We start from the raw sequence: 13,709 nt of genomic DNA on the forward strand, positions 1-13,709 counted from the left end.
TCAGTTACTGTTTGATTGAACGTTAGAATGGGGAAAAACGAGTAACCTAAGAGAGTTTGAGCGTGGTATGATCGTCGGTGCCAGGCGAATCCAGTATCTCAGAAATGGCCGCCCTCCTGGGCTTTAGACCCACGACGGTATCTAGAGTTTTTAACCAAGGACGGAGCGACAAACAAACAAACAAAAACACCCCGTTAACAAATCCCGGTTCCTCTTGCGTCATTCTGATGGCAGGCAGGATTTGGCACGAGTCCATCCTGCCCGGTGTCAACAGTACAGGCTGGTGGCTGTTGTGTGGGGGACATGTTGTCCTGGCACAGTTCAGGCTTCAGCATGGACCAATATCCCTGTGGAAAAATTCAGGCTGTTCTGGCTGGCAAAGCGAGGTCCGACCCAGACACTAGATTAGGTGTACCTAATAAACGGTCCAGTGAATGCATCTACAGTACACCCCGGACACTAGATTAGGTGTACCTAATAAACGGTCCAGTGAACGCATCTACAGTACACCCCGGACACTAGATTAGGTGTACCTAATAAACTGTCCAGTGAATGCATCTACAGTACACCCCGGACACTAGATTAGGTGTACCTAATAAACTGTCCAGTGAATGCATCTACAGTACGAACACAGTTAGATGCAACTTCTTACCTTTGGATATGTTTGAATTACTGACGAAAACGTTGTTTGAATAACTGATAGCTTGGAAGAGAAGATATATTTTTGTTTTCCTCATTTAGAGAGAGTACGCTAACCTTAAATCAATTTAACCCTTAAACGTATATGGGAATTGATCTGGTGGAATAGGGCGGCTAAATATACATGTTGATCTTACAGAAGAAATTATGAAATGCAAGTTTTCAATTAAAAGAAAACAGTTTGTAGATTATGGGGAACGTATTTGACTAATCTGACACCCTTGATTTTACAGGACATTTACAGGACATTTACAGGACATTTACAGGACATTTACAGGACATGGACATTTACAGGACATGGACATTTACAGGACATTTACAGGACATGGACATTTACAGGACATTTACAGGACATTTACAAGACATTTACAAGACATTTACAAGACATTTACAGGACATTTACAGGACATTTACAGGACATGGACATTTACAGGACATTTACAGGACATGGACATTTACAGGACATTTACAGGACATTTACAGGACATTTACAGGACATGGACATTTACAGGACATTTACAGGACATTTACAGGACATGGACATTTACAGGACATTTACAGGACATTTACAGGACATTTACAGGACATGGACATTTACAGGACATGGACATTTACAGGACATTTACAGGACATTTACAGGACATGGACATTTACAGAACATTTACAGGACATTTACAGTATATTTACAGGACATTTACAGGACATTTACAGGACATTTACAGTATATTTACAGGACATTTACAGTATATTTTGCCGCATTAGTTGATAATTAAATCTGAAAACACACTGGATAGATTCAGTAACTTGAGACTATTCAGTATATTTTGCTGACTGTCACGCACGCACGCACACACACACACACACACACACACACACACACACACACACACACACACACACACACACACACACACACACACACACACACACACACACACACACACACACACACACACACACACACACACACACAACACTTTTATGACTTCAACTATGAAAGAAGGTGCTATTTTAAGCTCTCCAAAAAGCTGAGCTCTTGAGGAATTACAGCAAGCCGCCTTGTAGTTGTTTTGAAGCATGCTGGATAGCCGCTGCGTTTCCAATTCAGGCGCTTATTAGTACAACAAAAATCTGCCATTTTCAACCAGTGTAGGGGTACGGGTGCAAAGATATGCGTGTGTGTGTTTTAACTCACCAGGGTCCGAGGCTGTGGACAGTATACCAGGACTACTAACGCTGGCTGACAGGTAGTCAGGAGAGGGGTGCTCCACCTTACAATTAGAATTACCTTCATTAACTCAAGGTGGGGAAATTTGTTTAGCATTTTAGGCTTCACAACATCGTTGAAAACACAGAATATCATATAGAGTACAGTGCATTCGGAAAGTGTTCATACCCCTTGACTTATTCCACATTTTGTTACGTTACAGCCTGAATTCTAAAAATGGATTAAATACCAAAAAACCTCAATCAACACACAATACCCCATAACGAAAACAGTTTCTTTTATTTTAGCAAATGTATTACAAATAAAAAAATAGAAATAGCTTATTTACATTCAGACCCTTTGCTATGAGACTCAATTGAGCTCAGGTGCATCCTGTTTCCATTGATCATCCTTGAGATGTTTGTACAACTTGATTGGAGTCCACCTGTGGTAAATTCAATTGATTGGACATGATTTAGAAAGGCATATAAAGATCCCCCACAGCAGACAGTGCATGTCAGAGCAAAAACCAAGCCATGAGGTCGAAGGGAACTGTCCATAGAGCTCCGAAACAGGATTGTGTCGAGGCACAGATCTGGGGAAGGGTACCAAAACATTTCTGCAGCATTGAAGGTTCTCAAGAACACAGTGGCCTCCATCATTCATTAAAAGGAAGAAGATTGGAACCACCAAGACTCTTCTTAGAGCTGGCCGCCCGGCCAAACTGAGCAATCGGGGGAATAGGGCCTTGGTCAGGGAGGTAACCAAGAACCTGATGGTCACTCTGACAGAGCTCCAGAGTTCCTCTGTGGAGATGGTTGTCCTTCTGGAAGGTTGTCCCACCTCCGCAGCAAATCACCAATCAGGCACTTATGGTAGGGTGGCCAGACGGGAACCACTCCTCAGTAAAAAGACATGACAGCCTGCTTGGAGTTTGCCAAAAGGCACCTAAAGATTCTCTGATCTGATGAAATCAAGATTGAACTCTTTGGCCTGAATGCCAAGCGTCACGTCCGGAGGAAACCTGGCACCATCCCTACGGTGAAGCATGGTGGTGGTGGCAGCATCATGCTGTGAGGATGTTTTTCAGTGGCAGGGACTGGGAGACAGGATTGAGGGAAAGATGAACAGAGCACAGAGGGATCCTAGATGAAAACCTTCTAAAAGAGCACTTAGGACCTCAGACTGGGGTGAAAATTCACCTTCCAACACACAACGACCCTAAGCACACAGCCAAGATAATGCAGGAGTGGCTTCGGGACAAGTCTCTGGAGGGACCAGAAAGTAGCTGTGCAGCAACACTTCCCATCCAACCTGAGAGCTCGAGAGGATCTGCAGAGAAGAATAAGGGAAATACTCCCCAAATACAGGTGTCCCAAGCTTGTAGCGCCAAACCCAAGAAGACTTGAGGCTGTAAATCGCTGATAAAAGTGCTTCAACAAAGTACTGAGTAAATGGTCTGAATACTTATGTAAATATGTTTCTGCATTTTTATACATTTGCAAAAAAAATAAAATCTAACTTTTTGCTTTGTCATTATGGGGTATTGTGATGTCATTATGGGGTATTGTGATGTCATTATGGGGTATTGTGATGTCATTATGGGGTATTGTGTGTAGATTGATGAGGGGGGGAACAAATCCATTTTAGAATAAGTCTGTAACGTAACAAAATGAAGGAGCCTGAATACTTTCCAATGCACTGTACCGTCAACCGTTGTAATAGAAAAAGCCATCAAACATAAACACATACCTTGTTGCCCTGCTCTGGGGTGCTCAGTCTCCGGGGGCCCAGGCCTGGGCTGCTCTCTGAGCCCGGGAACCTCCTCACCGTCAGACACCGCTCATCAGTCAGACCTAGCTCATCTGACAAACTGTTCAGTTGAGGCTGAGGGGGAGAGATGGGGGAGAAGTGGAGAGAGAGGAAGACGGGAGAGGGAGAATAGAGGAAGTAGTATGTGATGAAACCCCAGTATGAAACCCCAGTATATGATGAAACCCCAGTATGAAACCCCAGTATATATTAAAACCCCAGTATATATTGAAACCCCAGCATATATTGAAACCCCAGCATATATTGAAACCCCAGTATATATTGAAACCCCAGTATATATTGAAACCCCAGTATATATTGAAACCCCAGCATATATTGAAACCCCAGCATATATTGAAACCCCAGCATATATTGAAACCCCAGCATATATTGAAACCCCAGCATATATTGAAACCCCAGCATATATTGAAACCCCAGCATATATTGAAACCCCAGCATATATTGAAACCCCAGCATATATTGAAACCCCAGCATATATTGAAACCCCAGTATATATTGAAACCCCAGTATATATTGAAACCCCAGTATATATTGAAACCCCAGTATATATTGAAACCCCAGTATATATTGAAACCCCAGTATATATTAAAACCCCAGTATATATTGAAACCCCAGCATATATTGAAACCCCAGCATATATTGAAACCCCAGCATATATTGAAACCCCAGCATATATTGAAACCCCAGCATATATTGAAACCCCAGCATATATTGAAACCCCAGCATATATTGAAACCCCAGTATATATTGAAACCCCAGCATATATTGAAACCCCAGTATATATTGAAACCCCAGCATATATTGAAACCCCAGCATATATTGAAGACCCAGTATATATTGAAACCCCAGTATATATTGAAAACCCAGTATATATTGAAACCCCAGTATATATTGAAAACCCAGTATATATTGAAACCCCATTATATGCAGTGAATAAGGATTTACCTTTGGCGGTAGAGGTGGTGGGATTCCATGCTTCAGGGTCGACCTAGAATTGGAGAAGACCAGACAGTCAGTCAGGCAGGGTGAGTGAGTGAGTGAGTCCAGTCAAGTGCAAGTAAACCACATTCCAAATCTGCATTGAAGTGAGTGGGATGTCAGTGAGTGAAGTGAGTGAGTGACCCTGGTGAGTGATGTGAAGTGTGTGTGTGTGTGTGTAGCAGCCTGGACAGCTCCACGTCTTCAAGAATAGGAGCCTGCGACCCCTCCAGATGGGCCTGGACCCTATGTCCTCTGGAGGAAGACCGAGGAATGGACCCTCTGTGACTCAGCGGGTAGGACAGATCAGAGGGAGGAGAAGAGAACAGGGAGGTCAGGGAGGTCAGAGAGGTCAGAGAGGTCAGAGAGGGGAGGAACAGGGAGGTCAGAGAGGGGAGGAACAGGGAGGTCAGAGAGGGGAGGAACAGGGAGGTCAGAGAGGGGAGGAACAGGGAGGTCAGAGAGGGGAGGAACAGGGAGGTCAGAGAGGGGAGGAACAGGGAGGTCAGAGAGGGGAGGAACAGGGAGGTCAGGGCTGGGGGGGGGGTAATGTTACCACCAGGGTTGTGGTGAATTCCATTTCAATTCCAGTCAATTCAGCAAGTAAACCACATTCCAAATCTACAAGCATTGAAGAGAATTGGGATGTCAGTGTACTTCCTGAACTGACTGGAATTGAGCCCGACCCTGGTTTCCATGATGATGCTTATGAAGTAGATGACTCGTTCCATGGTTTCCATGAATAGTAGCCTGGACCCTCTGTGACTCAGCGAGAATAGGAGCCTGGACCCTCTGTGACTCAGCGAGAATAGGAGCCTGGACCCTCTGTGACTCAGCGAGAATAGGAGCCTGGACCCTCTGTGACTCAGCGAGAATAGGAGCCTGGACCCTCTGTGACTCAGCGAGAATAGGAGCCTGGACCCTCTGTGACTCAGCGAGAATAGGAGCCTGGACCCTCTGTGACTCAGCGAGAATAGGAGCCTGGACCCTCTGTGACTCAGCGAGAATAGGAGCCTGGACCCTCTGTGACTCAGCGAGAATAGGAGCCTGGACCCTCTGTGACTCAGCGAGAATAGGAGCCTGGACCCTCTGTGACTCAGCGAGAATAGGAGCCTGGACCCTCTGTGACTCAGCGAGAATAGGAGCCTGGACCCTCTGTGACTCAGAGAGAATAGGAGCCTGGACCCTCTGTGACTCAGCGAGAATAGGAGCCTGGACCCTCTGTGACTCAGCGAGAATAGGAGCCTGGACCCTCTGTGACTCAGAGAGAATAGGAGCCTGGACCCTCTGTGACTCAGAGAGAATAGGAGCCTGGACCCTCTGTGACTCAGAGAGAATAGGAGCCTGGACCCTCTGTGACTCAGAGAATAGGAGCCTGGGGCCTTATTTACATATGTTGCGCATGTACAAAATATACCCCAAAACATGAGCACCGCCAGTTCACAGAAAAGTTGGCATTTATAAAAATGTAACTTGACGTGAGAATGTGCTTAGCTTTCCTCAAACTTTAGACCATGCATACGCACAGTTTGTCGTGGTTGAAGCATTGCAGCAGAAAGTAGACTAGTATTTTATACAATTAGGTATATGACAAAGCTAATTCATAAAAACAAACAGGTAAATATAACAAGATGCAATCATTTTTTATTTATTTTTTAATCTTTATTTTGACAGGGAAGGACGCTGAGGCCAAGGTCTCTTTACAATTTGTCATTAGTGATTATTTATATATTTTTTTTAAAATCTTTGCATTCTGAACTAGTTAGATAGAGGCATCGATTTCCCATTTCATTTCCATGATCATTGCAGAATAAATTCATCTCGTCGGATAGTAATGGTTTCATACTGGTGCAGTAGCAGTCTGTAGTAGCAGTCTGTAGTAGCCTGTATAGTAGCAGCCTGTAGTAGCCTGCAGTAGCCTGCAGTAGCCTGCAGTAGCCTGCAGTAGCCTGTAGTAGCCTGTATAGTAGCAGCCTGTAGTAGCCTGCAGTAGCCTGCAGTAGCCTGTAGTAGCCTGTATAGTAGCAGTCTGCAGTAGCCTGCAGTAGCCTGTAGTAGTAGCCTGTAGTAGTAGCCTGCAGTAGCCTGTAGTAGCCTGCAGTAGCCTGTAGTAGCCTGCAGTAGCCTGTAGTAGCCTGCAGTAGCCTGTATAGTAGCAGCCTGCAGTAGCCTGCAGTAGCCTGCAGTAGCCTGTAGTAGCCTGCAGTAAGTAGCCTGTATAGTAGCAGCCTGCAGTAGCCTGTAGTAGCCTGTATAGTAGCAGCCTGCAGTAGCCTGCAGTAGCCTGTAGTAGCCTGTAGCAGCCTGTAGTAGCCTGCAGTAGCCTGTATAGTAGTAGCCTGCAGTAGCCTGTATAGTAGTAGCCTGCAGTAGCCTGTAGTAGTAGCCTGTAGTAGTAGCCTGCAGTAGCCTGCAGTAGCCTGTAGTAGTAGCCTGCAGTAGCCTGCAGTAGCCTGTAGTAGTAGCCTGTAGTAGTAGCCTGTAGTAGTAGCCTGTAGCAGCCTGCAGTAGCCTGCAGTAGCCTGTATAGTAGTAGCCTGCAGTAGCCTGCAGTAGCCTGTAGTAGTAGCCTGTAGCAGCCTGCAGTAGCCTGCAGTAGCCTGTAGTAGTAGCCTGCAGTAGCCTGTAGTAGTAGCCTGTAGCAGCCTGCAGTAGCCTGCAGTAGCCTGTAGACATAGAATGTGCCATCGCTCATTTAATTGGACCCACTTTACAGTAGTAAATAGATAAAACTACTTCCAAGTATTTTTGCTTTATGCGAACGTCTCAAGTAAACAATATTTAATTTAGAAATACAATACATATTTTCACAACGATTGCAGAATAAATACCTCATATTTTCTGGCCATGATGGATTCATATTTCCAAAGAAGCGTTAGCCGACTACGACTTACCATGCGCATCTCATTTAAACTGGGTCTATTAGATAGCGCACTAGTTCAAGTATTTTGCAACTCTAAAAACACAGTAGAATTTAACAGATGAACAGACAGTTGATCTTGTATGTAGGCTACCACTGTAACTAGTTGTACATATTGGTTCTAAGTGTGTAGGCTACCACTGTAACTAGTTGTACATATTGGTTCTAAGTGTGTAGGCTACCACTGTAACTAGTTGTATATATTGGTTCTAAGTGTGTAGGCTACCACTGTAACTAGTTGTATATATTGGTTCTAAGTGTGTAGGCTACCACTGTAACTAGTTGTACATATTGGTTCTAAGTGTGTAGGCTACCACTGTAACTAGTTGTACATATTGGTTCTAAGTGTGTAGGCTACCACTGTAACTAGTTGTACATATTGGTTCTAAGTGTGTAGGCTACCACTGTAACTAGTTGTACATATTGGTTCTAAGTGTGTAGGCTACCACTGTAACTAGTTGTACATATTGGTTCTAAGTGTGTAGGCTACCACTGTAACTAGTTGTATATATTGGTTCTAAGTGTGTAGGCTACCACTGTAACTAGCTGTGTATATTGGTTCTAAGTGTGTAGGCTACCACTGTAACTAGTTGTACATATTGGTTCTAAGTGTGTAGGCTACCACTGTAACTAGTTGTACATATTGGTTATAAGTGTGTAGGCTACCACTGTAACTAGTTGTACATATTGGTTCTAAGTGTGTAGGCTACCACTGTAACTAGTTGTACATATTGGTTCTAAGTGTGTAGGCTACCACTGTAACTAGTTGTATATATTGGTTCTAAGTGTGTAGGCTACCACTGTAACTAGTTTACTTCCTGTTGGTTCTAAGTGTGTAGGCTACCACTGTTACTCGTTTACATTCTGTTGGTTCTAAGTGTGTAGGCTACCACTGTAACTAGTTGTACATATTGGTTCTAAGTGTGTAGGCTACCACTGTAACTAGTTGTACATATTGGTTCTAAGTGTGTAGGCTACCACTGTAACTAGTTGTACATATTGGTTCTAAGTGTGTAGGCTACCACTGTAACTAGTTGTACATATTGGTTCTAAGTGTGTAGGCTACCACTGTAACTAGTTGTATATATTGGTTCTAAGTGTGTAGGCTACCACTGTAACTAGTTTACTTCCTGTTGGTTCTAAGTGTGTAGGCTACCACTGTTACTAGTTTACATTCTGTTGGTTCTAAGTGTGTAGGCTACCACTGTAACTAATTTAACATTCTGTTGAGTAGACAGACAAGACAATGTTTCAGAACTCGCGGGCGGTGCAGCATATTTATATTGGTGAAAAAGTTACCAAAAACATTGTTGAATTGAAACGATTGGGTTTTCAGGTCCACAAAAGCCTGGTGGGTTTTACAGCTACGTTAGAGCACGGCAGGGCATCAGGATGGGTATGAACGGAGCAGGGTGGCACACAGCCGGGCCGCAGCATAGCGGCCTGGCTTTAATCCCATCAGCCAGACTGCCATCACAACAGATAGTGAAGTGGAGTGGGTCAATGGCATTCTACCACAGGACACTCAAGTAGCCTCCCCCATTAGCACCCTTTTCCCTATATAGTGCACTACGTTTGACCAGGGGCCTATTGGGTTCATTCATACTGGCTCTGGTCAAGAGTATGGCACTAAATAGGGAATAGAGTGCCATTGAGGAAAACATACACAGGGTGTTGTTAGTGTTACCGTTGGAACAACTCGTCCTCAACGCTTTTCAGAAGGCTCCTTCGGATGGACAGGCAAAGAAGAGAGCAACGGAGAGGAAGGAAGGACAGGAGAAGAAGAGAGCAACGGAGAGGAAGGAAGGACAGGAGAAGAAGAGAGCAACGGAGAGGAAGGAAGGACAGGAGAAGAAGAGAGCAACGGAGAGGAAGGAAGGACAGGAGAAGAAGAGAGCAACGGAGAGGAAGGAAGGACAGGAGAAGAAGAGAGCAACGGAGAGGAAGGAAGGACAGGAGAAGAAGAGAGCAACGGAGAGGAAGGAAGGACAGGAGAAGAAGAGAGCAACGGAGAGGAAGGAAGGACAGGGAAGAAGAGAGCAACGGAGGAAGGAAGGAAGGAAGGACAGGAGAGAAGAAGAGAGCAACGGAGAGGAAGGAAGGACAGGAGAAGAAGAGAGCAACGGAGAGGAAGGAAGGACAGGAGAAGAAGAGAGCAACGGAGAGGAAGGAAGGACAGGAGAAGAAGAGAGCAACGGAGAGGAAGGACAGGAGAAGAAGAGAGCAACGGAGAGGAAGGACAGGAGGAGAAGAGAGCAACGGAGAGGAAGGACAGGAGAAGAAGAGAGCAACGGAGAGGAAGGAACAGGAGAAGAAGAGAGCAACGGAGAGGAAGGAACAGGAGAAGAAGAGAGCAACGGAGAGGAAGGACAGGAGAAGAAGAGAGCAACGGAGAGGACGGACAGGAGAAGAAGAGAGCAACGGAGAGGAAGGACAGGAGAAGAAGAGAGCAACGGAGAGGAAGGACAGGAGAAGAAGAGAGCAACGGAGAGGAAGGACAGGAGAAGAAGAGAGCAACGGAGAGGAAGGACAGGAGAAGAAGAGAGCAACGGAGAGGACGGACAGGAGAAGAAGAGAGCAACGGAGAGGAAGGACAGGAGAAGAAGAAGAAACAAAAAGAAAACAAAAAGGACAGTCAAAGCACGTGGACGGACAAGAACCTTGCTCTTTCACAACTTGGTACAAACACGCCAGACTACAGGGAGACAGGTAGGCGTGTAGGGTCAAAGGTCATGCTTTGAGAAGAGAACAGGGTAGCTTGCTCCACACAAACTAAGGTGAAATGGAAACAGGTCAGTCCAGGGGAGGTCAAATTCATTCCATGAAGTTATCTAGTGTCTATTTAGTCATTTATTTTCTATTTTGGATCCAATTAAGATCTAGACAACAAGGTGAGGGGACTGATCAGTGACCTGTGCCTGTAGTCGTAAAGCGTCTCAGTGTAGGAGTGCTGATCTAGGATCAGGTCCCTCGCTGTCCATATAACCTCATTATGATCTAGGATCAGGTCCCTCGCTGTCCATATAACCTCATTCATTATGATCTCGGATCAGGTCCCTCGCTGTCCATATAACCTCATTATGATCTAGGATCAGGTCCCTCGCTGTCCATATAACCTCATTATGATCTAGGATCAGGTCCCTCACTGTCCATATAACCTCATTATGATCTAGGATCAGGTCCCTCGCTGTCCATATAACCTCATTATGATCTAGGATCAGGTCCCTCGCTGTCCATATAACCTCATTCATTATGATCTAGGATCAGGTCCCTCGCTGTCCACATAACCTCATTCATTATGATCTAGGATCAGGTCCCTCGCTGTCCATATAACCTCATTATGATCTAGGATCAGGTCCCTCGCTGTCCATATAACCTCATTATGATCTAGGATCAGGTCCCTCGCTGTCCATATAACCTCATTATGATCTAGGATCAGGTCCCTCGCTGTCCATATAACCTCATTATGATCTAGGATCTGGTCCCACGCTGTCCATATAACCTCATTCATTATGATCTAGGATCAGGTCCCTCGCTGTCCATATAACCTCATTATGATCTAGGATCAGGTCCCTCGCTGTCCATATAACCTCATTATGATCTAGGATCAGGTCCCTCGCTGTCCATATAACCTCATTATGATCTAGGATCAGGTCCCTCGCTGTCCATATAACCTCATTATGATCTAGGATCAGGTCCCTCGCTGTCCATATAACCTCATTCATTATGATCTAGGATCAGGTCCCTCGCTGTCCATATAACCTCATTCATTATGATCTAGGATCAGGTCCCTCGCTGTCCATATAACCTCATTCATTATGATCAGGTCCCTCGCTGACCATATAACCTCATTATGATCTAGGATCAGGTCCCTCGCTGTCCATATAACCTCATTCATTATGATCTAGGATCAGGTCCCTCGCTGTCCATATAACCTCATTATGATCTAGGATCAGGTCCCACGCTGTCCATATAACCTCATTATGATCTCGGATCAGGTCCCTCGCTGTCCATATAACCTCATTATGATCTCGGATCAGGTCCCACGCTGTCCATATAACCTCATTATGATCTAGGATCAGGTCCCTCGCTGTCCATATAACCTCATTATGATCTAGGATCAGGTCCCACGCTGTCCATATAACCTCATTCATTATGATCTAGGATCAGGTCCCTCACTGTCCATATAACCTCATTATGATCTAGGATCAGGTCCCACGCTGTCCATATAACCTCATTATGATCTAGGATCAGGTCCCACGCTGTCCATATAACCTCATTATGATCTAGGATCAGGTCCCTCGCTGTCCATATAACCTCATTCATTATGATCTAGGATCAGGTCCCACGCTGTCCATATAACCTCATTATGATCTAGGATCAGGTCCCTCGCTGTCCATATAACCTCATTATGATCTAGGATCAGGTCCCACACTGTCCATATAACCTCATTATGATCTAGGATCAGGTCCCTCGCTGTCCATATAACCTCATTCATTATGATCTAGGATCAGGTCCCTCGCTGTCCATATAACCTCATTCATTATGATCTAGGATCAGGTCCCTCACTGTCCATATAACCTCATTATGATCTAGGATCAGGTCCCTCGCTGTCCATATAACCTCATTATGATCTAGGATCAGGTCCCACGCTGTCCATATAACCTCATTCATTATGATCAGGTCCCTCGCTGTCCATATAACCTCATTATGATCTAGGATCAGGTCCCACGCTGTCCATATAACCTCATTATGATCTAGGATCAGGTCCCTCGCTGTCCATATAACCTCATTATGATCTAGGATCAGGTCCCACGCTGTCCATATAACCTCATTCATTATGATCTAGGATCAGGTCCCTCGCTGTCCATATAACCTCATTATGATCTAGGATCAGGTCCCACGCTGTCCATATAACCTCATTCATTATGATCTAGGATCAGGTCCCTCACTGTCCATATAACCTCATTATGATCTAGGATCAGGTCCCTCGCTGTCCATATAACCTCATTATGATCTAGGATCAGGTCCCTCGCTGTCCATATAACCTCATTCATTATGATCTAGGATCAGGTCCCACGCTGTCCATATAACCTCATTCATTATGATCTAGGATCAGGTCCCTCGCTGTCCATATAACCTCATTATGATCTAGGATCAGGTCCCTCGCTGTCCATATAACCTCATTATGATCTCGGATCAGGTCCCACACTGTCCATATAACCTCATTATGATCTAGGATCAGGTCCCTCGCTGTCCATATAACCTCATTATGATCTCGGATCAGGTCCCACACTGTCCATATAACCTCATTATGATCTAGGATCAGGTCCCTCGCTGTCCATATAACCTCATTATGATCTAGGATCAGGTCCCACGCTGTCCATATAACCTCATTATGATCTAGGATCAGGTCCCTCGCTGTCCATATAACCTCATTATGATCTAGGATCAGGTCCCACGCTGTCCATATAACCTCATTCATTATGATCTAGGATCAGGTCCCTCGCTGACCATATAACCTCATTATGATCTAGGATCAGGTCCCTCGCTGTCCATATAACCTCATTCATTATGATCTAGGATCAGGTCCCCCGCTGTCCATATAACCTCATTATGATCTAGGATCAGGTCCCACGCTGTCCATATAACCTCATTATGATCTAGGATCAGGTCCCTCGCTGTCCATATAACCTCATTATGATCTAGGATCAGGTCCCACGCTGTCCATATAACCTCATTATGATCTAGGATCAGGTCCCTCGCTGTCCATATAACCTCATTCATTATGATCTAGGATCAGGTCCCACACTGTCCATATAACCTCATTATGATCTAGGATCAGGTCCCACGCTGTCCATATAACCTCATTCATTATGATCTAGGATCAGGTCCCACGCTGTCCATATAACCTCATTCATTATGATCTAGGATCAGGTCCCACGCTGTCCATATAACCTCATTCATTATGATCTAGGATCAGGTCCCACGCTGTCCATATAACCTCATTCATTATGATCTAGGATCAGGTCCCACACTGTCCATATAACCTCATTATGATCTAGGATCAGG

At 44.8% G+C, this 13,709-nt stretch overlaps 1 protein-coding gene across 1 annotated transcript in view; it reads right to left on the reverse strand.

The window, feature by feature from the left end:
* The window catches only part of map4k5 (mitogen-activated protein kinase kinase kinase kinase 5), a 123,264-nt gene that overhangs the window by 51,815 nt on the left and 57,740 nt on the right, over positions 1-13,709 (reverse strand). The window contains exons 17-22 of the mRNA XM_052485369.1: positions 9,325-9,363; positions 5,484-6,092; positions 4,910-4,972; positions 4,685-4,727; positions 3,659-3,793; positions 1,895-1,970 (exon numbers count right to left, since the gene is read on the reverse strand). Coding sequence (XP_052341329.1) covers positions 1,895-1,970; positions 3,659-3,793; positions 4,685-4,727; positions 4,910-4,972; positions 5,484-6,092; positions 9,325-9,363 — 965 coding nt within the window. The remainder of the gene's footprint in view (positions 1-1,894; positions 1,971-3,658; positions 3,794-4,684; positions 4,728-4,909; positions 4,973-5,483; positions 6,093-9,324; positions 9,364-13,709) is intronic.

The sequence above is a fragment of the Oncorhynchus keta genome, chromosome 29 (assembly GCF_023373465.1).
Source record: "Oncorhynchus keta strain PuntledgeMale-10-30-2019 chromosome 29, Oket_V2, whole genome shotgun sequence".
Classification (NCBI taxonomy): domain Eukaryota; kingdom Metazoa; phylum Chordata; class Actinopteri; order Salmoniformes; family Salmonidae; genus Oncorhynchus; species Oncorhynchus keta.